This window comes from Tenrec ecaudatus, chromosome 13 (genome assembly GCF_050624435.1).
Source record: "Tenrec ecaudatus isolate mTenEca1 chromosome 13, mTenEca1.hap1, whole genome shotgun sequence".
In the NCBI taxonomy this organism is placed as follows: Eukaryota; Metazoa; Chordata; class Mammalia; order Afrosoricida; family Tenrecidae; genus Tenrec; species Tenrec ecaudatus.
The window spans coordinates 4,415,267-4,442,363 of NC_134542.1; the positions used below are offsets into that span (position 1 = coordinate 4,415,267).

Below are 27,097 nucleotides of genomic sequence, written 5' to 3' on the forward strand. Positions count from 1 at the left end.
TCCTCAAAGTAGCCCCTTGTTTTTCCACCCTGCTCCCCTACCACTGACTCATCCCTGCATCGTCTGAGGGGCACACAGCACAGCCTGACCCTCACCCTGTGGTGTTTCTGAGGTGCACGTGGGCACATCCCACCGTTTGCACTTGGCCTCGCTGTGTCCCCAGACTCTGTGTCTTTTAGAAAGGGAAGGCCGGCAGCAGCAGGTCCCCGGGCACCGCTTCTCCCAGCAGCCACGCTTGCATCGTGTCCCTGTGTCCTGTGTTGGTCACCTTCACGGTATGTCAAGCATTTCCAGCAGGTTCGTGCAGTGTCAACATGTACTTCTCCATGCAGGGGCACCTGCGCCCCACCGTGCCCTCTTCTTGCTGACCTCTGGAACCGAAGGCCACTCAGGGCCCTGCAGGAGCCCGAACTCCTCTGACCTCCTGCTGCCCTGAAGGTGTCTCTATGGGGGAGGTGTCCTCTGAGAACAGGCACATCTGGGTGGGGACAGCGACTTCAGGCTGGAGCCTGCATTGGTCTAGTGGGATGTGGAGGAGAGGGCTGAGAAGAACCTGGCAGGGGTGGTGGGGGTGTCTCTCTCTCTCTCTTTTTCTCTCTCTCTCTCGGAGAGAGGGAAGACAGAGAGACCAAGGCCCAGAGGTTGCTCCGAGAATCGTGGACTCCCCATCACATCTGGACGTGCATCAGCCTGGTGAACAACACGGTCCCCTCCCCGGGCTGAAGAGCAATTCCAGGGCTGGGTGGGGGATGTGGGGACCAGGGGGCAGGGAAGCACCCCACCCTCATCTTGGGGGCAGGGTTTAGTGCTGCGTTGAGGTGCTCAGAACGAAAACAGTGCATTCTCCCACCTTGGGTATAAAACATGTTTGCAAAAGAGAAGCATATCACGCTCTAATAACGACGGGGCCCAAGCCCCCTGGTTAAGGAGGGTCACGAAAGAGCCTCTCTGAAAGCCAGACCCCTGTGTAACCACAGGCATCCACCACTGCTGGAAAGTTCTTGGCACGGTGAAAGAGGAAGGTGGTTTGGGGGCAGTGCCCTCTCTTGGCTTCTGGTTGATACCAGTTTGAAAAAGACCAGAATGCTTCTTGTGTGTCTACAACACTAAACCCACCGCCAGCAAGTTGGCTCCGCCTCACGGCCACCCTGGAGGACAGGGCAGAACCGCCCCTGTGGGTTTCCCAGACTGTAACGCTTTATTTCCCTTTTTGACGGCACTGTGGCTCTTGACAGGAGTAGAAATCCAGGCCTTTTCCTGAGCAGCAGAGAGTGGGTGCAAACTGCTGACCGTGTAACCAGGAGGCCTCCAGGGCTCCTAGTGTCTGCAACAGTCCAGCAAAGGTGCCAGGGCTTCGGAACACCCAAGCACCAGAAAGAATGGCATCGAAGCACCCGTGGTTCTTGGTCTGGGAAGTCAGTTTCATACAAGGTGGGTTATGGGCCAGCATGCAGAGATGCTGCTGAAGGTCTGTTTGTCTGTCTCCCTCGGTGGCACTTACATCATCTCCTGTCAATGTGAGCAAAGGGGTGGAGTCTAGCCTGTCAATCAGGTCATACCCAGGAATGCCTCTGTGTGGGCATGGCCTTCTCCTGAGGATTCTGGAAACTCCGGTCTTCCTCCCCAGAAGTGGGACGGACACACAGCCTCTCTGCTTCCTTCTTCCTGCTGATAACACTCAAGGAGTCACCTTGTATTCCCCAGACTCTGTCTTTTAGAGAAGAAAGGTCTACAGCAGCAGTCTGGCTGACCCCAGCCAGAGCCCTGGAGCTGAAGGAGCCACAAGGAGGCCCACACCAGCGCTGAGATGCTGCCACTGGATCCACAAGACTCCCCACTCACTGGCCTGTGATCTTCCTGCATTTGGCATCACTGCATGTGTTGCGTGAGTCTGAAGAGAAGTTTATAGACTGGTATTGGACAGATGGGTAGTATCAGACTTGATCGGGACTTGATCGGGACTGGGCTGGGATGCTTTCTTAATAAACAATTACTCTTTGATATCTATAAAGCTCTCTCTTATACACATGAGTATATCTGGATTTATTTCTCTAGTCTACCCAGACTAACATACCCTCTCTCTCTCCTTCATTCTGGCTAAAACAATGAGGAATTACCCTCATGACATTAAAGCTTGTTGAATTTAGGAACCGCACGTGGGCTCTTCCTCAGAGGCCCTGACGCCCATGCAGACAGAGGTGTCTGTTGTCTGTCCCCAGTGGGAGCTGACCTGATGCTGGATCAGGTAGGACCTGGAGCACCTGTAAGCAGTCAGTTTTACATCTTGGGTTCGTGGAGAGGGAGATGGAAAGGGGATGTCCGCTGACATGAATGCAGACACCTGGGGCACATGCGAGTGGTGAGTACACAGACTCGGTGTGCGTCTGACCTCGTCAATGATGCAGCTTTCAGTTCAGAAATGACGCCTAGGTCTGGGCACTGGCCTCCCCTCCCCTCCAGGGCATCCCTTCAAGGTCCACCTCCCGGGGGCGGGCCCTGGGGGGGTGGTGTCTCACCTTGTTCTTGCTGCTTTCACAGGACTGCAGGCTGGCCAGGATCTGGCTCTCAATGGCTTGGACCCATGCATCCCTCTCTTCATACGTGGTGGCTTCAAAATGCCATGTCTGGCCAGTGAGGGACACGATAATAAACTCAAAGTTTTCTTCTTGCTCTGAAACACAGAGGGCGAGAAAAGGGCTCAGCTTTAAGGAGATAGCAGTCGGCTACGAATGCTCAGGGGGGAGGGCTGAGCCTGGGTGGCCTGGTTGGCACGGGAGGTATAGTCGGCACCTGATGTTGATGGAAAATAACGGACGGCTGACCACTGATGTTTGAAACCAACCTGCTCGCTCGCCATGGGGCTGAGGGCTGAACTGTGACTTCCTGACCAGAAGCTGCACTGCTCCCACCCGCCCGCCACTGCGGCGCAAGGTTAAAGGATGTGCTCCTTGGGACCTCGGGGTGGGCTTTTCAGAAGCAGAGCACCAGGCCTTTCTTCTGAGGCACCTCTGGGTGGACTTGAACTGCTGACCTTAGGTCAGCAGCTACGTGTGTTCGCCAGATGATTCACCCAGAAGGCTTCTTACTAAAGTCCAGCCACAGATGATCAGAGACCTGGCCATGTCCCCAGGGCATCAAACTGCCACATTGCTGGAACATCGCACTACATTTGGGAAATCCTGGTGCAAGGCACACTGGGAATATCAGGATACATCTGGACAAGTAGTGGATACTTAACTGTACAATCAGGGTACATCTAGTCTAAGTATGCCTGGAAAAGTCAGGGCACACCTGGACAAGCACAGGACACCAGGATGATCAGGTGACAACTGGACAATCATTCATGGTCCAGTTCTGTGTCCCATTGGGTCATTCTTGAAACATTTCAACGTTGCCATGATGCCATTGTGTCCTTCAGGGACTACAGACATATCCCAAAACCCAACACATAGCCCTCGAGTTGATTCCGCCTCAGAGTGACCCTCCAGGACAGAGCAGAACTGCTCCTGGGGGGTTCTGAGATTATCACCCACCCCCACCCCGGCCACCGATTCTGACTCACAGCGAGGGGCTGGGAAGGAATGGAGCTCCCCCACACAGAGCTTCTGGGACTGCAGTCCTTGCTGACAGGAGCCCTGGTGGCGAAGTGGGCTAAGCTGGGGCTGCTAACCGAAATGGAGGTGCCTGAGTCCACCCGCCGCCCGAGGGCAAAAGAGGAGGCTTGTGACTCCTGTGAAGAGTGACAGTCTTGGGAACACGCAGGGCAGCACTTCCCTGTATCGTGCAGTGGTCACGCTCCACTTCCATCAAGAGTGACAGTCTGTCCTACAGGGTCGCCATGAGGGCTCCGCCTGGCTGCATAGGGGTCGCCAGGAGTCAGAATCCACAGTGATGCCAACCACCAGTTTAGTTTGGGTTTTTGGACAGTGGTTTATGTGGGAAGCATTCCGTACAAAGAGCCCTGAGGTCCCAGAAACTCACCCCAGGATCTGAGCTGAGAGCCTGTCCCTAAGTTTCACACACACGCGCGCACGCACACACACACACACACATACACACAAAAGAGCTCGCCCCTGACTTCTCAGAACATTAATGAGAAATCAAAGCCACCACGACCCCAAAGCCTGACTTTCAAACCCCGAACCCGGACTGCTGGCTGGCACAATGGGCGAGTGTGGCTGTGATTGGGCTCCGAGGGATTTAAGCCATTTTCCGTGTTTAACGGTTATTCGTGGAAAAGTCCACTATAATAGTATTTTAGCACCGTGAACCTGTCGAAACCAACCTGCCCAATTATGCCAAATGACATTAATAACACCGGATATTACACTAATTCTGCCCGCTTTCCATGCAGACGAGGCCCCGAGGGGCTCATTTGCCTCCTCAGGGGCAAGCCACGCGGCCATCAAACCGGCCTCACACGGAATCCCTCCTCGTTACACGAGTCCAGGCTGTCAAACTTGTTCCTTTTTTTAAAGGTTAATGGGCCAATCAGTCATCAATTATTTTCTGTGGCCTCCCAGGCAACAAAGGGTTAACGGGTTTGCATTGGGAAGCTGTTTTCAACAGGAGTCCTCCCTGGGGGGTGGAGGAGCGCTGGGGAAGAGATGGGCAGGTGGGCGCTGCGGGCACAGCTCCACTCTGTCCTATAGGGTCACCCAGGAGGCGCTGGTGGTGGCAAACGGTTATGGCTCTGGCAGGTTGGCTCCTGCTTCTCCGACTTGAGCTGGGCTTGGTGAGGCTTTCCAGCTCCAGGGCTGCCAAGGGCAGGGCTGGAGGTTCAAGTCCAATCCAAAGCGCCTCGGAACAAAGGCCTGGTGATCGGCTTCCCCAAAACATCAGCCGCCAAACCCTCTGGGGCAGAGCTGGAACCTGCCATGGGTGGGGCTACCGTGAGTCGGGGTAACTGCTGCAACATGTAGTCAAAACATCCTCTCACCACCCCCCCAAAATAACTGATGACTGATTGGCCCATTAACCTTTAAGAAAAGGAACAAGTTTGACAGTCTGGGCTCGTGTAACGAGGAGGGAGTCCTTGTGAGGCCGGTTTGACCCACAGTGAGTGAGTGGACAGGACGGAGTAGAACTCCCCCACACAGAGCTTCTGGGACTGCAGTCCTTGCTGACAGGGGCCCTGGTGGCAAAGTGGGCTAAACCTGGGGCTGCTAAACGAAATGGTGGTGGTTGAGTGTACCCACCGCCCCGAGGGTGAAAGAGGCGGTTTTCTACTGTGAAGAACGACAGTCTCAGAACCGCAGAGGGGCAATTCTAGCCCGTCGTATAGGGTTGCTATGAGTCAGCATTGACTCGATGTCCCTGATGTTTTGCTATTTTTCTGCTCCTGTAAAGAATTGCGGCCTTAGAAAGCCTATTTCCAAAGGGTCGCTCTGAGTCGGCATCAACCCGATGGCAGTGGGTTTGGTTTGCTCCTGTCCCACTGTCCTCCCGTGAGGGGGCTGGTGGGTTCAAATGGCTGACCTTCCCATTTGTAGCCATGCACTTTAACCTCTGCACCACCAGGGATTCCTATCATGCCTCCAGAGGTCACTTAGGTTTTGCAGGGGTCAGATAAGGAACCTGGGGTTGAAAGAAGGGCCGGTGCTTCGCCCAAGGGCTCCCTCTGGGATTCAGGCCCAGCCCCGCCCCCAAGCTTGGTGCCATTAGGCTGCTTTCCCACAGCGACAGCAGCATGTCCTGAACACACCGACAGACCAGTGGTGCCGCGAGTGTGCCGTCTCAAGGTGCAGAACAAATGTCTGATGCCCGCTGGCCACTGCAGAGGGGTGCTGTGAGGTTGGCTGGACGGAGCCTGGGTGACAACCCTGAAACAGGCAGCGGAGGCCCAGAGGGAACCAAGTGGACACAGTACCGGAGCCCTACAGTTACATCCACCTGACACGCAGTTAGTTACCCAGTGCACTCTGGCAAGGGGGTCTGGCCGGTCGGCCTGGGTTCCCCCACTCTCTTCCAGGCTTGGGCTCTCAGCTGGGGGTCCTCTCACCAGCTCTTCCTATCCGGCCATGATAACCGTGCCCACTAGTGGCCATCTGCCCTCTTTGGTCTCTGCCTCCGTATGTGGCAGGGAGGCACTACAATGGCCCTGGGAGGGCGCATGGTACACACAGACACCCAAGTATCCTTTTTCTTCTCCATTCTGATCTGGAAGAGTTGGGTGCAGCCCAGAGCCCTCTCAGTGCCCGGGTCCCCAGGACACCCCATTGTCCTGGGAGATGAAATCATTTGTTCTGTCGGTCTGAGGCGCATGCTCCCGGGGGCTCATACACAAATCTGGGTGAGCTGGCGGCTGCAGAGCGTTCTGCGGCAATCCCGCACGGGAAGCACTCATCAGAAGGACACGTGGCTTCTACACGTCGCCCAAGTGGGACGGACCGCACACAGGTAAGGCTTCAGTTCAAACCCAACCGGTCAAAGCCAGTTTGGGGCTTTTCAAACTTCATTTTCTAGTTTTTCCCACCTCTCTATAGGGAAAGAGGGGTTAAGGGGTTCAGGACAGAGCAGGACAAGACTGCCCTCAGACAGCTGTACCTAGAGCTCTGACAGTACAGCTCTGCTGTACAGACGTAAGGAAGACGAGGCTGGCTGCTCCCATGAAGACTGAGTCTCGGAAACTCTGTACTGAGTGGCAGTGGGTGCCTTCTTTTAAAACCATCTCGCAGAGCAGGTGATGCCCTGGGCTGCTTACCACATGGTCAGTGGATCAAAACCACCAGCTGTTCCTTGGGAGACAGACGAGGCTTTTTATCCCCACCATGAGTGACAGTGTCAGAAACCCACAGGGGCAGTTCTACCCTGTCCTATAAGGCTGCAGTGAGCCAGAAGTGACTCGATGGCAGTGGGTTTGGTTGATCAAGCAGCCCTGGGGGCACACGGATTACAGAGCCTGGCTGCTAACCAAGAGGTCAGGAGTTCGACTCCACCAGCTGCTGGGTCGCTAAGGACTGACAATCTGTGTCCCTAGAGATGACAGGTGTGGAAACCCCACACAGGTGTCTGAGTGGAACTGAAGCCCGGCTGGTATTTTGGTTATATATGAAACACACTGAGAGAAGCACATTACCGTTCAACTCCTTTTTCCCCTGAACTTTTCAAATCCCTTTCCTACAGGATGAGCCTATAGAGCCCTGGTGGTGTAGTGGTTACATGGTGGCTGCAACCAGCATGGTTGGCAGTTCGAAACCACCAGCCGTTCCTGGAGAGAAAGACTGGGCTTTCTACTCCCGTGAGCAGCTATAGCCTCAGAAACCTCACAGGGGTCCTTATGAGTCAGCATGGACTCGATGGTGGTGAGCTTGGTTTTCATTTGCCTACGCAAGCATCTCCAGGTGGCCTGGTGGCAGTGATGACCAGAAGGTCTGTGGGTGGGGCCAGCACCTCCTCCAATGGGAGAAAGATGACCCAGCCAGGTGCTTCCATAAAGACTGCAGCCTTAGAAATGGGACGGGTCAGCTCGGCTCTTCCCTGGAGGGTGCCGGGAGCCCGCATCTCCTTGATGGCAGGAGTGTGTTTCGGCGGCGGCGGTGCCGCCGCTCAGTGCACAATGGAGCTGGAAAGGAGTCGTTGGATGATGTAAAAGCTGCAGGTGCCGCCAGCCAAGGGGACGGTGAGGGTGGGCTTGTCAAGAGCAGGGGCTGGTTCATTTCAAAGTGAAGGCAGGGTTTCACGACGCTGGAGGGTCACGAGAGCCACTGAGTCGCTCAGTTCATGGAATCAGGAGAGCAGAGGAAGCAGACACTTCCCAGGAACCCTCTGAGGGCCCCTCGCCTACATCAACACAGCGGAGAAGCCAGGGATGGCCCACATGCCTGCCAAGAGAGGAACGGATACAGACACTGGGGCGGACCCACGATGAGTACAATGCACCCCGAAGCCCACGATGGCCTCAGGTCTGCTCTGCTGAGTCCACCACAGCGGATAAATACTGCACGGGGCCCGTCAGACGAACACGGAGACAAACTCCAAGCGGAGCATGAGTCCAGATGCAGGAATCCCACCAGCACCCCCATTCAAAGGGAAGAGTAAAGCTCAGTGTTGTGGACACGGCACGCACCCACACTCGGTTCTCTGGGGCCCATCCTGGCAGAGTCTACGTGTAATAAAAGACTCTTTTGAGAAAGCAGGAGAAGCTGTTTCAGCCGCACGAGTCACTTCCCAGGAGGAGACGATCAAGTGAGCGTCCTTGTCACTTGCCCACAAAAGGCGCTTTCAGCTCCTTCTCAAAGTCACCTCCAAGGGCCGTGACCTGGCTCCAGGCGTAAAGGCACCTCTCTGCCCTGGCTTCCATGGGGATCCAAGACACAGCTCCTGGGAAGACACCTGTCCTGCACCCGTCCCTGTCCCTGAGGGGTCCCGTGAGAGCACGGGACCCGGCTTTTGGGATCACTAAGCAGATGAGTGTGTCTACTCTGAGTTAGCAAGCACCAGAAAGCCCTCCTTGTGCTAGCCCTTCGTGGCTAGTCTCAAGTTCACGCCACGTAGTGAGTGCCACTGCGCAGGAGAAGACAGCACCTTTGGGCAGCAGGGGGCAGTGAAAACGAGGACGTCCACGAGAAGGATCGGCCCGGCGGCTGCATCCTCGCAATGGTCAGGACGGCACAGGACCGGGCCGTGAGGCCTTTTGCTGTACGAGTCAGAACCGACTAGATCGACAGCCCCCAACAACGACATGCTGGCCTGGCCCCTGGTCACTGCTTCCGCCAGAGGCCAGCACGGAAGTGCAAGGACACTGACCTCCGAGCCCACAGGAGTCCTTCTCTGGAGCTTGGCTCATCAGCGTCATTCTTTTAAAAGATAAAACTGTCTTTGAGTTGACACCAACTCTCTGACCGTACAGGTCAGCGCAGAACTGCCCTTGTGGGTTCCTTGAGATGGGAAATCTTTATGGGAGTAGAAAGCCTCATCTTTCTTCCTAGTAGCAGCTGGCAGTTTTGAACCACTGACCTTATGGTGTTGCCTCCTGGACAAAAGAAGTCTTGTGTCACACCTGGGTCCACCACTGTGCCCCTATCAGTTCTCATGCGCACTGCTCCCTTTTCATCAGGAAGGCGGTCCTCTTCCAGGGATGGATTCCGATTCCCAGGCTCAAAGCGAATGTTACCAGCGACAGCGCCGAAGCCCAGGCGGCAGAGCCTGGCTGCTTCCATGAGGCGCCTGCTCAGCTCTCTGGCTCTTTCTCAGGGGCCTCCATGCTGCGGTCGACCCAGCCCTGGACACTCGGGCTTAACTTGGCCCTGGGGGGACAACGACTTCTTGGGCAGGTCCTCTGTCACCTCTTACTGCTCAGGCTTTGCAGAGGGGACAATGAGAGATTCACCCTTATGGAAGGAAATTGGATCGCCAAGATTGCGAAGAGCGAGCTTCATTTTCATAAAGCAACGACGGCTCGTTGCTGCTGTTTTCATGGTGCGTTGTCACATGTGCATTGTGGGACTCCGTGTAGAGCGTGTGGGCGGGTTCAGAGATGACTGGGCTGAAAGGACAGAACTGGCGTGCAGGGAAGACAAAGTCGGTGTGCTGGTTCCTAACTCTGTAAGCACGCTTCCCAAGAAGTTTCATTTCGTGTGTGTGTGTGTGTGTGTGTGTGTGGAGGAGTCTTATGAACGTTAGAAGCAGTTCCAGGTTTTACAGGAAGTGGAACACAACCAGAGAGTCCACAGCTTCACTCGTCATTATTGTTCGGCATCGCGAGTTGGTTCTGACTCAGGGTGTCTACGGAATGAAACACTGCCCGGTCCTGTGCCGTCCTCGCAATAGTCACAATGTTGGAGCCGCTGGTGCAGCCGCCATGTCCATCCATCTCACTGAGGCCGGGCCTCTTTGATGGCTGACCCTCCACTTCCCCAAGCACCATGTCCCCTCCTGGGACTGGTCCCTGGGGACATGAGATGAACGAAGCCCTGCCATCCTCCCTTCCAAGGAGCACCTGGCTGTGCATCTTCCCAGACAGATGCGTTGGCTCTCTGGGAACCCAGGGGACTGTCTGTCAATCGTCTTCCCCAGTTCCCTTATCCAAGCGTGTCCACTCTTCTTTGGTCTTCCTTATTCAGTGCCTGGCTTTCACGTGCCCGAGGCACTGGAAACACTGTGGTGTGCACCTTAGTGACCTCCTTGCTCTCACATCCTTGACAGGTTGATTTGCGTTAGTTTTACCTGCTAACAAACCTCCACTGCTCTTCCTGGTGGGTCCCTGAGGGCTCTGGGGACAGGTCTTACCTTCAGGGGTGCTGCCTCTCCTTCGGGGTGTTCCCTGATCTTCTGCACTAATGTACTGCCTATCTGCAGGCTACCCAGAGGATGGAGGGGATGCCTTCCAGAGAACAGTGGTGTGGACTTCAGGGAGAACGGTTAGGGTACAAGGCTGAACCCCACTTTCCTCGTGGGAGAGTCCTGGGGTTAATCTCAGAAGCCCCCAACTGCATTCTTCCAGCCTGGAAAGGTGTGTACAGACATACACATACCCCTTCCCCAGGGACTGTACTAAAACCCACCCTGATGTGGGAACATACGCAGTAGATGCCCCCCCCTCCCACCAATCCTAGAACGGCCGTTCTAACCGTCCACCCCCAGAGAACTTCTATGCTACATATGGACACATATACACACATATGTATAGTATATATGGTGGCGTAGTGGTTACATATTGGGCTGCTGACCCCAAGTTAGCAGTTCACAACTACTGGTCACTCTATGGGAGAAAGACCAGACTCTCGTAAAGAGCTACAGTCACAGAAACTCACAGGGGCAGTTCTATCCTGTCCTACAGAGTCCCCATGAGTCGGCATCCACTCAAAGGCAGTGTGTGTGTATACATACATGGGGGAGGGGAAACCTGGGAATAAAGATCTCAATCACATCATCTTAAAAGTACCCCATGTGGGATGGGCACACGTGTTTGCGCGAACCCTAGTGAGTGGCACAATGGTTAAGCACTTCACTGCTAACCAGAAGGTGGGTGGTTCAAACCCACCGGCTGTTCCACCGGGAGAGAGACAGGGCTGTAGCAACCACAGCCTTGGAAACCCACAGGGGCAGGTCTAGTCTGTCCCGTCGGGTCACTACGAGTCAGAGGCCAGTCAGCGACACTCAACATTAATAACCACCACTCAGTCACCAGCCCAGGTCAGGGCCCAAACCTCATCAGGGGTCACTCTAAACAGCGAGAACTGGAGATGACTGCCCCCACTGAGGCTGGACACGTGGCTTTCTGAGCCTTTATTTTACATCATTGTGCAGATGCTGCCTAAACTGAAACCACAAGTGGCGGACGGACAGGTGCTCATCTTTATAGAAACCTGGTGGATGACGTTGCTGAACTGAAACCCCAACCAAGTAGCTACAAGCTGCCCGGAAGGAGAGTATGACGGCTGAGCACACAGGCAGGAGGGGGGGAGCTGCTGGGCCAACTCCCCAGGACTACTCAGAGGTACTTCCGGCAATCAGCTGGGGGTCCTCGAAGCTAACCGCTTTGGTGGTCCTGTCTCCCTGTTTCAGGCCAGAGCAGGGGCTGTGTGCTACCTGAATAGTCCAGGTGGAGCCCCCGGCACTCGTGCAAACAGCCGCACTTGAGGCTGGGGAGCATCCTGGCTATCTGCCCCGACCTCCCATGAGTTCAGGTTGCCTCCTAGCCAAGCTCAGGTGGAAAGAGTCTGCCCCCAAGACCGCTGCTACTAAGTGCTATCAACCCACCACCACTGGCTAGGACAGAGCAGACCTGCCCCGGAGTTTCCAAGCTGTCTCCTTAATGGAAATAGGTGGCCTCCCTTCTCTCCAGTGGAGAGGCTGGTGGCTTTGAACCACTGCCATTTAGCTTAACGGCGCTGATTACTTCACCATGACTCCACCAGCCCAAATGGAGGTCTCCTTACTGTCCATTTCCCCTGGGGTTTCTAAGCCCACCCCACTGACAAGCAGACCTCACTAAGCCATTTGCTCTGTGCTCCAAGGCCAGAAGTTCACCAACAGTTTGTTTGGACCAATGTATAAATGCGCAACAGGAAAACACCAAAAAGAACCATGTTGACCCACGGAGGTGAGATTGGAGGGAAGTGGGGAGCGAGGCAGCGGGCTCTGAGTGGCTGGGAGTGTGGGTGTGTGCGTGCATCAAGCTGGCAGGGAGCTCCTTAGCCACCTCTTTGTCCACCCCACTGGTGTCCCTCTCGGAGTTTTATGGAAAATACCCTCCCTGAAGGACAACCCTTCTCTCTTGAGAAATGGGGGGTGGTGGAACAGACGGTGATTACTGAGCCTCATAAGGGTTCTCAAGGGAGAAAGGGGACCTGAATTTTCCGGGTTCATTTAAATTTCCCCCCTCCTGGAGGAGGGCCTGGGGTTTGGCGGCACACCCAGAGTCATTGTGAAAGGCAGCAAAAAAAGAAAAAAAAGGGAGGGGGCAGAGAAAGGAAAAAAGGTTGGTACGATATAAATCAGCACAGGTTAATGACCGAGAGACGAAGAGAGGGTCTTGTTTACAGAAAGAGCATGCGATTTAAAATTTACAAGAGATTTAATGCCACCACTTGGCAATCGCGAAAATCAACAGCCCAGAAAACACTGGCATTAAGAAAAATATTACAGTTATAATCACCCCCAAATAAGTCAATCAGTGTTAGGGTGTGAGCTGGCCATTACCTGACCCATTTGGCTCGCGCTTAAGTGCAAACAAAAAAAGGGAAATAATAATAACATTGAGCTCCCGGCCTGTCGCGGGGAGCTGGCTGGCTGGCGACCTGTTTTGCATCGCATGTATGTGCGATGCCCCGGCCTCTCCTTCCACGCTCGGGCAGGGAAGGCTGGGGGGAAGGGGGGCGGGCTTCCCTATGCCTGGCATCAAAATAATTCTGACCCCTGACATTTATAATCATAAAAAAAATGGCAAGCAAGCAAAAGCAATTTATAATTGTGTTGTTCAAATGAAGGTGGGGGGAAAATTCCATCTGTTATTATACAAGAGCCGTGGTGGCTGTCTTCCACACACAGCACCACCGCAAGTCAATTTGTGAACTTTGGCACCGCCCGACCTTTAGAAACACAACAATATACAGAATTTACAAGCAATAGCAACCCATGCAAATGGCCCCGGCCCCGCTTGCCTTTGGAAGGGGAGCCGCGCGGAGCATTATGGAGTATGCTTCTACAAAACAAATTAAGACGGTTACTTAAATGTCACGGCACACTATTGTATTTGGCTACAGATCATTACACCTGATACTAACACTTTTAAAAACTGTAATAACTTGGGAAATATTACATTGGGTGCCCACATGTATAGGGAAAAGGGGGGGCAGAGGAACAAATAGGGCTCTGAAGTAATTTAAACATCGCGACACTCACGAGGGAAGGGAAAGGTCAAGTTTTAAGTAAGCCGAAAGGAACATGAATGGCAAAATAGAAGGCACACGCACAGAGGGACGGGAGCGGGGCTGCAGACAGTGGGGCATGCGATGGAGGCGCGCGGGCGTTACCTTCGGCGTTAGCGCTGCTGCTGCTGTAAATATTTCGCAGGCTACCCACACGGTTTAGTTTCCACGCCTTGCGTTTGGCTGCAGCGTCCCGAGAGCAGAGAGAGGGGGAGAGGGGAAAAGAGAGAAAACAAAACAGGAAGATACAACCAATGAAAAGGGAGACAGAGTAACGCAAGCAAAGCCCCGCTGAGCAGGAGGGAGGGGGGCTGGAAAACCGAGAAAACCAAATCAGCTGCTGTCACGATGGCCCTGATGCAGGGTGACCGCGCCCCCCCTCCTGCCCCCAAGAGTATGTCAGACCAGAACTGTGCTCTCTTGGCATCTGGCACACAGCCTGCCAGACCTTTCTGGTGAGGCTCCTAGGGGTGGACTCAAACCGCCAGCCTTGGCCTTAGTAGCAGCTGAGCAGGCTGACGCTGAAGGTGCCCATCACCCCAGTTAGGTCAGCACAAAACAGCGAGTCCCAGCCCTGTTGAGCCAGCATGCTGGTAGCCACAAGTCCGCTGACCTAGCAGCATGTGCGGTCACACCAGAGCCTGGCTGTTAGCAGTCATGTTGACAACACATTGCAAACAGCAGCTTGTTGGTACACACGGCGGTTGGAAAGAAAAGAAAAAATGGCGGGGGGGGGTGCATGCCTGAGAAAAGCATTGGAACTGGGCAGGCAGTTTCACCAGCCCCCACCCCCACCACACCGGCATGGTTTCTGGGAGCCCAGAGGCTGAACGAACGGTAGGCTTTGCGATGTGTCTTTATGCCCACGAGTTTGGCCGGAGCTGCTGGGAGCCCATAAAACGCACCCTGAGGCTGTCAGCTCCCTCAAAACAGCACTCCAGCTATGCCCAGGTCCCCCCAGAAGGAAGTCTGCTTTGCAGATACAGCTGAGTGGGGCCTGGGCGCTCGCTGGAGGCCCTTCTCCACCCGAGCTGCCCTACCCTCCCAACTACCATGCCAGGAACCCAGGTGCCCAGGGTGAGAGGCCACCCAGAGGCTTCGGCTCACCTTTGGTGGGGGGATATGTTAGAACATCTGGGAGCTGAGGGGATTATGGGGGCCCCAGATCAAAGGGCTGGAAGAGTCATGGCCACATGCCCAGTGACAGTGACAGCCATTCATGTCCCTGAGAAGGGCCTCCCTGGACCAACTGCCCATCTTCTGTTTCCACAAGGATCTGAAGTCACCAAACCTCCTCTGCAATTGTATCCAATGCTTGACTGACTTCGTAGTTAAGCGCTCACCTGGCGAAGGCAGGTGTCTGCCCTCGCACAGGTGTGCCTGAACCTCAGGAGAGGAAGCCAGGCAGAGGTTCTGGGTCATGGCTCAGCACAGGTGTATGCTGTGCACCCCACAAATGGTTTGCTCTGAGCCCTAACAAGTCCCTGGCTCTGGAAGACATGGCGGCTCTCACCTGCTATGGCATCAGAGTGAGACTCAGACACTCAGGCAGGCTGTGTGTGTGTGTGAACCCTGGGGTCCACCAGACAGCTTAGAGCCCCTCTGGCCCCCGCTGCCATGTTCTGAGGTTGACCAGTATGTCTTTTTCAAATAAAACACATGCGAGGTGCAGACACATCTAACAGCGCCAGTGTGGTCCTGTATACTGGGGCAAAGATGTGCTATGGAAAACAAGAGGGAGGTCAGCTACAATGTCCTTCTTTTTCAATTCAATTCAAAACAACAAAAGTTGGGGCAGAATGCCTAGGAATGAATTTACTTCTTCCCCATGTGAAAAGCAACCAATGATTTAAGAAGAAAAGTAGCCACTTGATGCAAACTCACTGCCAGCGAGTCCAGTCTGACTTGCAGTGACCCTGCATAGTTGCTGACTCTGTCAATCTCTACAGGAGTAGTAGGCCCCAGCCTCATCTTTCTTCTTCGGAGAGGCTGGTGGGTTTGAACTGCTGACATTGTGGTTAGCAGCACAGCACTTCAGCCCACAGCGCCACCAGGGGCCCTCGATTGCGAAACCAGAGATGTAGTGTTTGCAAACAGAATAGTGCACATGAGAGACTAAACCACAAGGGGGTGGTTTGCTTGCAAAAACCGTTACCACATTTGTGCCATTTGGGTAAAAATGCCACAAGGCCCTGAAGTTGGGGACCGAGTGTCTCTTTCTGCAGTGTGTAGGTGGAGTAGTCTCCCTGTTTTTGTCACTCAAAAGAACCCAAACTCACTGCCAGCGAGTCGACGCGGACTCACAGCCATCCTCTAGGGCAGGGTCTAACTGCCCCTGTGGGTTTCCAAGGAGCCGCTCTACGGGAGTAGACAGTCCTATCTATCTCCCACAGAGCGGCTGTTGGCTTCAAACTGCTGACCTTGTGGGTAGCAGCCCAATGAGTAACATCGACAAGGTCCCCAACTAAGTACCAGTCCCAGAAACCCCTACTCTGGGGAAAGAAGTCTCTAGGCAGCTGTCAGCACACAGGAGACAGAGAGCATTGAATGACAGCTGTTTCCAAGTGTTTACACAAGGGGTGTCTGGTGAAGAGGGGCCAGGTCCCGAGCGTGAGGGACACTGCCCTGGGACCACCTGTCATCAGTTGCCATGAAGTTGGCAGCCCTTCATGGTGACCCGGTGAGCGTGTCAGACTAGAAGGGGCACCAGTCAATTTCCAGGGACTGAGAAACAGATCACCAGGCCTTTCTTCCAAGGGGTCCTGGGGTGAACTTGAGCCTCCTCCCTTAGCGTGGGCAGTGCCCCAGAGACCCTGAGTGGGATTCAATGTGTGCTTAATGCCCCCCTCCTCTGGAGTTCTGGGGTCTGGACTGTACATATATGTCACACCTTCCAGAAAGCAGCAGCCAGGGCCGTCCTTGCTCCCAGCAGCGTCCGGTGGGCCCCCTTTCCACATCATTTACATATAAATAGGCAGAAGTAGGCCAGCAGGAAGGATGCTCCTCTGCATTTTTCACAGCCGGTCTCCATTCCGGCATCAGCGTGGAAGCAGGAAGTGAACCTGCAGCCGGTTTTCTATTAACCTATTGATGAAATCATCAATTCTAATGTGTAAGACGTCACGCCTCTTTCTTCCTCCGTAACAAATGAACTTCGGCTCGGCTGATACCAAGGTCCTGGTACGGGCATTTGTCTCCGGGGCATCGACTGCGCCTCAACGGGAATGCACACCACGTGACCCTCAGTCACAGTGCAGGTGGGGGATGGAGCTGTACAGTGCAGGGCACCCGGCAGAGCCAGGCATGCTGGATCCCTAGGTCATCCTGCATCAAGGCCATTGGACCAGGTAGGCCCTGACCTCAAGCCTTTGCACCAACCAAGACCTCCTAGGAACTGGCTCCAAGGATTCTACGTTTCAGGTAGTCTTCGTGTAAGAAGGAGACCTGCCGGCGCAGTGGTTACGTGTTGGGCTGCTTACAAAACAACCAGCCACTCCCTGGGAGAAAGAACAGATGTTCTACTCCAGTAAAGAGTCACAGTCTTGGGAAACCCACAGAGTGGCAGTGAGAAATGACAGCAAACTTTGAAAAGTGCAAGCTCCCTACAGATGATGCAGAGGCTCACCCCCCTGTAAGTGCAGCACCTCAGTGCGATGCCAAGTGCCCTGAAGACCATGCAGAACTGCCCCCTCTGCCCCTGGGGAGGTTTCGGCTATCATCTTTATGGAGACCTGCCCTGTGGCGCAGTGGCTAAGCACTGGGCTGCTACCAGAAAGGTCAGCAGTTTGAACCTACCAGTGGCTCCCAGGGAGCAGAGGACTGGAGATGAACCTACACTAAGCTCACTGCCTCCAAGTCAATTCCGACTCAGAGCGCCTTCACAGACGGTTTCTGGGGCTGTACATCTGTACAGGACCAGACAGCCTCACTTTTCTCTTGTGCAGTGGCAGTGGTTTTGAACCGCCAACCTTGTGGACAGCAGCTCAACACTGACTCTGACTTGACAGGTACGAGGCACCATGAGGGTACTATAGGTTCTCCAAGAGTTGGAGCTGGCTCCAGAGCACACAACAATTGTTATGATGCTTGAGACTATAGAGCCAGCCACTGGGTCAATCCATCATCTGGATGATCTTCCTCAAGTTTTGCTGCCCCTCCACACCAAGTATGACATCCTTCTCCAGGGACTGGTCTCTCCTGACAACATGTCCAAAGTATGTGAGGCAGAGGCTCCCCATCCTCGCGTCTAAGGAACATTCTGACTACTTCTAACACACATCCGTTCACTGTTCCGGCCGCTCGTGGTACATACAACCTTGTTCAAAGGCATTAACCACTTTCAGGTCTTCCTTCGTCATTATCCAATGTTTGCATGCATGCGGGGCAATTGAAATGCCATGGCTTGTGTCAGGCGTCCCTCATGCACCAGGTGACATCTTTGCCTTGCAATAATTCAGAGAGACCCTTCGCAGCAGATGGACTGGTGAATGCTTCGCTGGATTTCTTTACAGCTGCATCCGTGAGCACTGAGTGTGGCTCCAAGTATAACACAGTCCTGGACAAGTTCAGTCCTTTCCTCCTTTATGACGATGCTGCTTACTGGTCCAGTATGGAGGATTTTTATGTTGAGGTCTACTTCCTACTGACCAAAACACCAAACCCAACTACCTGCCACTGAAGCGATTCTGACTTGTAGTGACCCCATAGGACAGGGCAGAACTGAGACCAACTCTAGGAGTAAAAAGCTTAATCTTTTTCCTGAGGAGCGGTTGGTGGTCTTGAACTGCTGACCTTGTGGTTGGCAGCCAAACAAGTATCCTACTCTGCCACCAGGGCTCCTCCAATCCATACTGAAAGCTTCATCAGCAAGTGTTTCGATGTTGATCTATCTTCCTATCAAAGGTTGTTAATGGGCCTTCTGCTGATCCTGATCTGCCTTCCTATAGTCAAGCCTCTAGATCTTTTGCTCAGCACATGATTGAATAAGCACAGTGAGAAGATACAGCACTAACAGACATCTTTCCTGATTTTACCCCACGGAGCATCCATCTCTCCTGTTCAAGCACCTGCCTCTTGGTCCATGTACAGGTTCTGCATGAGCACAACGAAGTGTTCTGAGTTCCCATTCTGCTCAGTGCTACCCACTTGGTTAAGATGAGCAAAATTTTTGCATAGTCAATGAAACATGCTTAAAAATCTGTCTGATGTCCCTGGTTCCACAGCTTCTTCTGAATCCAGCTTGTACCTCGAATACAGTGGTTCTCAATCTGTGGGTCGTGACCCCTTTGGGGGGGGGTTGAACGACCCTTTCACAGGGGTTGCCCGATTCATAACAATAGCAAAATTAATTATGAAGTAGCAACGAAAATCATTTTATGTTGGGGGTCACCATAAGGAGAAACTGTTAAAGGGTCACGGCATCAGGAAGGTTGAGAAGCATTGCCTTAAGGCCTCCTTGTCAATGTACTGCCACAATCGCTGTTGCATGATCTTCAGCAACATTTTACTTGCATGTGACCTGAACAGCATTTTTCAATAATTCCTACCCTCTTATTGGTTGACCACAGACTCAGAGTACCTTCGTTTAAAGTGGACTGTTCGCGATTACTACACATCTCCTTAATTGTGTCCTAGTCACCTGGGGTCGCGCAATTGCAACTCAACCCACTGCCACTGAGTCAATGTTGACTCACAGAGACCCTGTAGGACCGGGCACAATGGCTCCTGTGGGTTTCTGACAAAAAGCCCACGCGGCAGCTGGTGGTTTCTAACCACCGATCTTAAGGTTGGTAGTCCAACATATAACCACTATACCCCTATGTTGTCAGAGCTCGGCTTCTGGTCCACAGTGGACTCGGCGGCATCTATTTTTCCAGGCATGGGGACACTCTAGAGCCACCCCCCTCCCCAGGGGCCTGCACAGGTGGGGACAATAGCATCATGTGGTTAGAGACTTGGGACATCTTTTGGGTTTCCAAGTTCATGGGCTCGTCTTCCCCCTACCCCCCTTCTCCTTGTTCTTCCCACAGATACAACCCTGAAAGGCCTTAGACATTGTGGACTGGCTACTCGAGCTGCTAAGCCACCTCCGAGGGATGAGGACCTGGGGCAGGGACAGCAGCAGCTTCAGCAGACGTCCCTCCAAACGACCTCGGAGAGCTCAAAACAAAACAAAAGGACATGCAGACCCAGGGGGGGTGCTGCTGTGTCACAGGGCCGCTGAGCATGCTGAGGGCTTTGTGTTTCACTTTCACCCAAAGGTCACTGAAGGTGAGGGACCTCACTAGGTAGAGGGCTCACCAAGAGAGCAAGGGAGTGATACTTTGTTAGGAAGCACTCATTCCTCTCCTGGGCACTCATCATGTCCGCCGCCCTTCCAGCGCATCCTGTGGCTTCAGTGCAGTTCCCAGGATGGCAGGTGACTATGTGGTGAGCTACCGTAAATCCCTCTCCCCAAAGGAAACCCATCAAGAAACCAAACCTACTGCCAACGAATCCAGTCTAACCACAGTGACCTGATAGGACAGTCGAACTGCCCCTGAGGGTTTCCGAGACCGTAACTCTTTACGGGAGCAGAGAGTTGCGTCTTCCTCGAGCAGAGGAGCTGGTGGTTTTGAACTGCGAACCTTAGGGCTATCAGCCCAGTGTGTAACCAGTGCACCACCAGAGATCTGCCAAGACAGAAGAACCCCAGAAAATAGAGAGCAAGTAACACTGAAGCTAAGTCTCTCGGGTTCCCCATCAAACCAGAAGTTCCACTGAGACGCTGAGCTGGGCTGCCTTTAGGCCTAAAGACTCGCCGAGTGGTGGGCCGAGGGGCCCACTGCACCCACAGTCATCTGGGCATTGGTTCAATACCAAGGGGGTACCTCCTAATGCAGCCTGCGTTTCAGAGTAAAACCAAACAGAAACCTCACTGCCATTGAGATGATTCTGACTCATAGTGACCCTACTGGACAAGGTAGAACTGCCCTGTAGGTTTCTGAGACTGTAACTCCTTACAGGAACAGAAAGCCTCATCTTGCTCCCATGAAGCAGCTGGTGGATTAGAACTGCTGACTTTGGGGTTAGCAGCCCAATGTGTTATGTAACCATTATGCCACCAGGGCTCCTCTCCCTACATGCTACACTAAGACAGGCCACGTGGAGACTCTAATAAAGAAGAGGGCCGGAGCAGAACACAACTTCTTGACGGTTTTTCAGTGTAGATTTGGAGCTGGGTGTCTGCTATAGTTTATTGTGCCAGCCTGGCTGATAAACACAAGTAGGATTAACTGAAGGGCAGAGGGATAAATGGCTCAGTGAGCCTCACCTTGCTTGTTCTGTGCCTCAGTTTAAAGGGGTACACTACCTGTGGGATGCCTAGCCTGTGGACTGTGTCACTGTAAGGTGAGGTCCCTTTAAGCCCACACGATTGGAATGTTCATCTCTGGAGCTGGGGACTGACAGTTGATGACAGTTGGGGACCTGCCTTGCTGTTTGCTGCCTGGGTATATATAGCCCAGCTCTCTCTACAGAAGGGGACTGGCAACTGGCAGCTCTCAAGCCTTGAAGGACTGCTAGTGTCTCACTGCTTTATAATTTAACTGTTAATTTCTTGTATTATCTATCTGTATATAATTTAACGGTTTATTTCTTGAATTATATATCTATCTTTATAAATATATTTATATATAATTACTAGCAATCTGGTTTGTCTCTCTAGAGAACCCTGTCCAATACAGTGTCTTTTGGTTAGAGGCTACAAACGGCCAGTAAATAGAGTGGCTTTCTCTCCATGGCTTCAAGGAGCAGCAGGTCCTTTTGATAAATGGGGTGCAGTACGCTAGGAAATTGGAGTTGGGGCTCCCTGCTCTCTTGGCTTCACCCCCTTGTGGGTATGTGATCATGCCACAGGCAATGTCCCTGGTGTTCTAATGCTCTGCTCAGTTAGACCTAGCTTCACAGACCAACAAGGTGCTGGTGGCCTGCCACAGGAGACATGGGTTCGATTCCTCCCAGTGCACCTCTTGGTCAGTGGAGGTTGTTAGGAGCCTCCCATGGTTTGAACCGTGCCCCCTCTCGCTAACCGATGTCAGCTGGGCTCAGTATTATTCTCCACTTTGTGGTCGGATGTAGTTATCCTCCATTCTGTGTTGGGAATTCTAACCTCGAGATGCTAATGAGCAGCCCCTGGGTGTTGTGGAGTGAGTGCTGGGCTGCTACACGCAAGGTCAGAGGTTTGAAACCACCACCTAACTGCTCCAAGGGGGAAAGCCAGATGCTCCTGCAAAGATGCACAGCCTTGGAAATGCTACACGGGCTGCTGTGAGTCACGGCAAGGGAGGCTGGAGTAAGCAAGACCGAGGAACTGACGCCTTTGCGTGACGGCACTGGCAAAGAACACTGGGCGTCCCCCACACCGCCGCCGCAATCACACACACGTCTGTCTTGAGGAAGGACAACCAGAACGCGCCTTAGAGGCAAGGATGGTGAGACTTGGTCTCACGTACTGTGGACAGGTTGTCAGGAGAGATCAGTCCCTGGAGAAGGACATCGTGCTTGGAAAAGTGGAGGGGCAGCACAAAAGAGCAAGGCCCTCGACGAGATGGACGGACACCGTGGCTGCCACCACAGACCCAAACACGAGGACCAGGGTGAGGCTGGTGCAGGACGGGCAGTGGTTGCTGTCGTCCATCAGGTCATGGGGTCACCCCCACGGCAGTGAGGGTTGGTCTCTGCTAGTGAGGCAGGGGCAGCTTTGGCTGTACCTCCAGTTACAGACGTGCAGGGGGTGGGGGTGGCGGTCAGACAAGGGAGAGAGAAGCAAGCACAGAAGAGGGAGCCCTCACCACTGCAGAGCATGGAGCTGAGTGATGAGTGTGTCTGTCCTCTGGGCCTGACAAGCTCCTGCACCCAGGAGAAGGCAGATGCCAGGACATGGAGCTCCCCAAGGAAGACCGGCCCACAGAGGTGGAAGGGAGGCCAGAGCCTGGCTCCCTGAATGCAAGCTTCCAGCCTTCTAAACTTTGAGAAAATAACCCCCTGCTTCTTAAAGCCACCCCCTTGTGGCATTTCTGCTTTTGCAGCACTAGACCATTACAACTTTGCCTACGCAGAGCTTCCAGATAAAGACAGACTAGAAAGGAAGGGTTAGCAGCCCATGTCCTTAAACCCTGTGGATCACAATGGGGCCAGTGCCCAGGATCGCCAGGGCCCAGGGCTGACCCAACGACAGCCAACAATGGACGACAACACCTAAACACAAAATGGGCAGTGGCCGCCCTCGATTGCTTATCACAGGGCTGAATGCTTGGGAAAGCTGAACCCAAGTAAGCTTCTCCCAGAAGAAAACATCTAGTTCAAACCGGCGCTCCCAAGCTGGTGGACATGCGTGCTACTGGCTCCCTCTGAGGAATCTGCCCGGCTTGGGGAGCCAGGAAGGGCTCCTGCCCCCTCCCCCTGGCATGGCCCTTCTGTGATGTGGGTGGACACGCGGGAGGGCAGGCTGACCCTCTGTGACCGCCCAGCCTCCCAGAGGCGGCGATGACTGATAATGGGAAACACACGTCTCTTCTTTTATCTTTTTTTCCTTAAAAAAAAAAAATCTCCTCAACCTCCTCCAACAGAATATATTGTCGGCCTGTTATAGATTTTTTTCTTTTTTCAAAGACAAAAAAATCTTTTCCTACAACTGCAGGAAAAATTGTTTTTTAATAAAGCTTCAAATTGTGCTATCGTATTTCAAAGGCCATGGTCAGTTAAAGCCACTAATCAAAGGCGTAATTATTCAATGGGCCTCCTGCTTCTGGGGGGAGGGGTGTAATTGCAGGGCTGTGATGGGGGGGGGCGGCCCCCACAAGGGCAAACCACAGCCTTCCAGAGCATTTGATCTGCCATCTTTGAGCCCGCTTTCCACAACGACTGCAGGGGAACCGATACATGGCTGGATGGTTCAGTCAGCCGCATCCTTTATCTCCGGCCACCTGGGTTCAAAGCTCTGCAGAAAATGGACACTAGGCAAGCTTCTGGAAGTTTCCAACCCCATCCAGATGTGTGCCTGAAGAGTGAAGCGGGCCCCCTGATACCTGCTATTTAACGAGTCAACAAGCTACGAGGAAGAGGGTGGGGAAAGCAAAGAAGCAGAATTAGTGGCTGCTTGCTGCTGTTGACAGAAATACGTCCATCCCTCGGAGTCGCCTAACAGACTTCTTCCAACGACACTGCTTTGACTGGGACACGACGATCTTCCAGCATGCTCGTTGGTGACTCCGAGTGGTTAAAAGGTGGTGGCATAGGGGGTTACTAACCGGGTTGCTATCGGTAAGGCTGGCAGTTCGAAACCACCAGTTGCTCCGAGGGAGAACAGTGAGGCTCTCTACTCCCATAAAAGTGTAGAGTCTTGGAAACTCACGGGGAACTTCTCCCTTGTCTTACAGGGTCCTCATGAATGAGGCTTCACGTGGTGGCAGAGTCGGTTTGCTGTCCAATCCGAGGATCCGGGCAGCGTTGCCAGGTCAGCACTGCAGCGCTACAAGCATGAAGTCCGAGACTCACACCCAACAGCCGCTCCACAGGAGAGAGGTGACGGTGCCCGGCCCCATAAATGTTTCCAGCTATGGGAATCAATTCCTACATAGGGTTTCTATGAGGATGGAAAGAAGGAAAGTGGGAGGTGATGGGAGTATCCTGGGAGGGCCTGGAAAGGTACTCTAGTGTCAATGAGAAAACCAAAGAATTACAAATGTCTCCTTCCGTCAATTAAAACAGCAGTGCTGAACCTGTGAGTTGTGACCCCTTTTGGGGGTCGAACAACCCTTTCACAGGGGTGGCCTGATTCATCACAGTAGCACAATGACAGTTATAAAGTAGCGACAAAAATATTTTTATGGTTGGGGGTCATCACCACAATACGAGGAACTGTATTAAAGGGTTACGTCATTAAGAAGGTTAAGAACCACTGAATTAAAAGGAATTAAACCTAATTGCTCCAACTTTATGTCTAAGAAATAGGTCGATTTGGAAAACTTTAGCATATTTGCTGAGGCAAAGTCAGTATCATGTTAATTTCATACCAAGACTAATACCATGTCCCTTCTAACATCTTTCCACATTTTCACTTCTAGGTTTGTATCCACACACACATATCAGCACCACACATGCGATACAGCTCATGGAGAGAGTTACTTCTCCATTGTAATACGTTCTGTTACGGGAATGTTCAGAATCCTCCCTCGTAAACAGTTGTATCATAGAGGCAGTGTATCACGCTGCTGCCAGGTGCCGATGAGTCAGTCCAGACACACAGCGACTCCATGTACCACAGAACGCTGCCCAGCCCTGCCCGTCCTCACACTTGCTCGCAGGTCTGAGCCCACGGCTGCAGCCACTGTGTCAGCCCATCTCGCGGAGGGTCTTCCTCTTTTCTGCTGCCCGTCCACTTTACCAAGCGTGATGCCCTTTTCCAGGGAGCGGTCTCTCTTGACAACATGTACAAAGTCCGTGAGGTGGCGTGTCATACATGCCACCAATTCCTTGGGGCAGAATGTTGAGTTGTTTCTAATTTCATGCTATTGCAAATACTCGATCACTACAGAAAAATTGAAAATTTCAAAACATTGAAAAGTTGCTCACCACAGAAATATTTTAAAATACGTGTACATACACGGGTTCGTGTATGCATAGCTTTTCTCTCTGTCAGCTGAGCGCACCCAACAGAAATGCTCCCTGTGCTGCCATGCACAGCTTCATCTCTCACATCTTAGTTTCTAAAAACCTTCTCCCAAAAAAGAATCCGGGGCTCCTTGGGCAAATCAATGACCCTGGGTCTGGATAGAAACAGGCGAGATGAACCCAGAGCACCTTGGAGTGGAAGGGAGGAAGTGTTTAAAAAAAAAAAAAGAAAGAAAAGAGCAGGAATGCCATCAATGGGGGATTTCCCATGACCACAGCTGGGATGCTTTCAGCAAAAAAAGACAAGTCACAGTACAGCCAGAATGCTCCTTAGAAGCAGGGGTGGGAGTGTTGGTCTCATGCTCGTTGGACACGCCATCAGGAGGGGTCAGTCCCGGGAAAGGACATCATGCTTGGCAAAGCAGAGGGTTGGTGAACAAGAGGAAGGGCCTCCACAGGAATGACAGTACAGTGGCTGCAACTACAGGCTCCGACATAGCAGTGATGGTGAGGATGGCGTTGGCCCGGGCAGTGTTTCCTTCTGCTGACCATTATGAGGGTCAGTGTAGGTTGGAACCGACTCGATGTCACCTGACAACACCAACACCACATCTGACAATAACCCAAAGTACAGAATGGACCCCATTGTGTCCACACTGATAGAAATGATGGAATCAATCAGTCAGTGGGGGAAGAGAACAAATCTCTCCTGCAGAAGTCCAAATAACTTATGTAGCGTTTCAGCTCTCCTGCGGCAGAACCTAACTCCTGCCTCCTAAGCGTGGGCTGCCTCGTGAGTTCCCTTTGGGGGCAGCGTCTGGAAGGGGGGAAATGTACACCTGGACAGCGGAGAAGCTGACGGCCAGCGTCTCGTGTGGTCCACAGCACATCCACAGTCCGAAACCCCATTCTCAGTAGCTGTCCTCAGGTACTATTGAGTCAGTTCCCACTCGTCGCCACCCCACGTGCAGCGGAAAGACAGACAGCCTGGTCCTGTGCCATCCACACGCTCCCTTCTGTAGCTGAGCCCACTGTTGCCGCCCAAGTCGTCAGTCCATTTTACCACGGGTGGCGTGTTGCGAAGACCCTCTACTTTACCAAGCATGATGCCCTGCTCCAGGGATCGGCCCCTTCCAACCTCCCAAGGAGTACTCTGTCCGTACATGTTCTAAGACAGATCTGGTCATTTGGCTGCTGCTGTTGGTTCTGATGCATAACCACCTGGCTGCCCCCGGTGTGCTCAACACTCTTCAGCGGCACGGTGGTTCCAGGGCACCAGCTCTCTCACAGCCCCTTGATGTGATGGGAGGGCAATGGCACCTGTGAGCCTCCTCCCCACACCCCTGACCCCCGTCTGATCGTAAGAGCAGCCCTGAACAACTGCAGCGGGGGAGAAGACCACATTCAACAACACCCTTGAGAAAGAGTCCTTAAAGCCATCAAGGTCATCAGAAACGAGAAACGTTGGACTGTCATTTCAAGAGGCCACTGAGGAGACATGATGACTCGAGGTCAGGTGGGAGCTGGGGCCAGAAAGAGGGCCACAGCCGTAAGTAAGGTGGTCCATATAAATATGTAATTCATAACGACCATCCACACTGGTTCCTTCAGTCTAAGACATGCACCTGCACTCGCAGGGTAGACAGTGTGCAGGAATACGGGCACTGCATTATTTTCTCTAGTCTAAAACCATCCTCAAAAAATAAAAAAGTAAATTCTATTTAAAATACTCTGATAAGCATCTTTGGGCAAGCATCGGATCTTTTTTGCCCATTCGTTTAAATTATTTTCTCAGGATGAAAATGTCAGGAGTCACACAGCCAAATTAAAGGCTTGGGGTGTTTTATAACCTGGACTGTGTCCTGGGAAAACGTCTGTGGCGCTGCAATGCATCACACATTCTACTCGTTACATCAGCAACGCTGACCAAGTAAACGCAACCAGGGCCGTAGGAGTGCAGGACTCTCAGCACAAGTGACATGTGCAACTTGACTTTCCCAAGGCCTTGAACGCCCAGCCAGCACCAATTAGTCTGTTTATTTTTCAAACAATTTCACCGACATAGTGAGGGG

At 53.0% G+C, this 27,097-nt stretch overlaps 1 protein-coding gene across 4 annotated transcripts in view; it reads right to left on the bottom strand.

Moving 5' to 3' along the window:
• Window positions 1-27,097, bottom strand: part of AGAP1 (ArfGAP with GTPase domain, ankyrin repeat and PH domain 1) — a 411,022-nt gene that overhangs the window by 58,084 nt on the left and 325,841 nt on the right. For all 4 annotated transcript variants that reach the window (XM_075529186.1, XM_075529185.1, XM_075529188.1 and 1 more), the window contains one exon: window positions 2,517-2,671. In XM_075529186.1, the coding sequence (XP_075385301.1) occupies window positions 2,517-2,671 (155 nt within the window). The remainder of the gene's footprint in view (window positions 1-2,516; window positions 2,672-27,097) is intronic.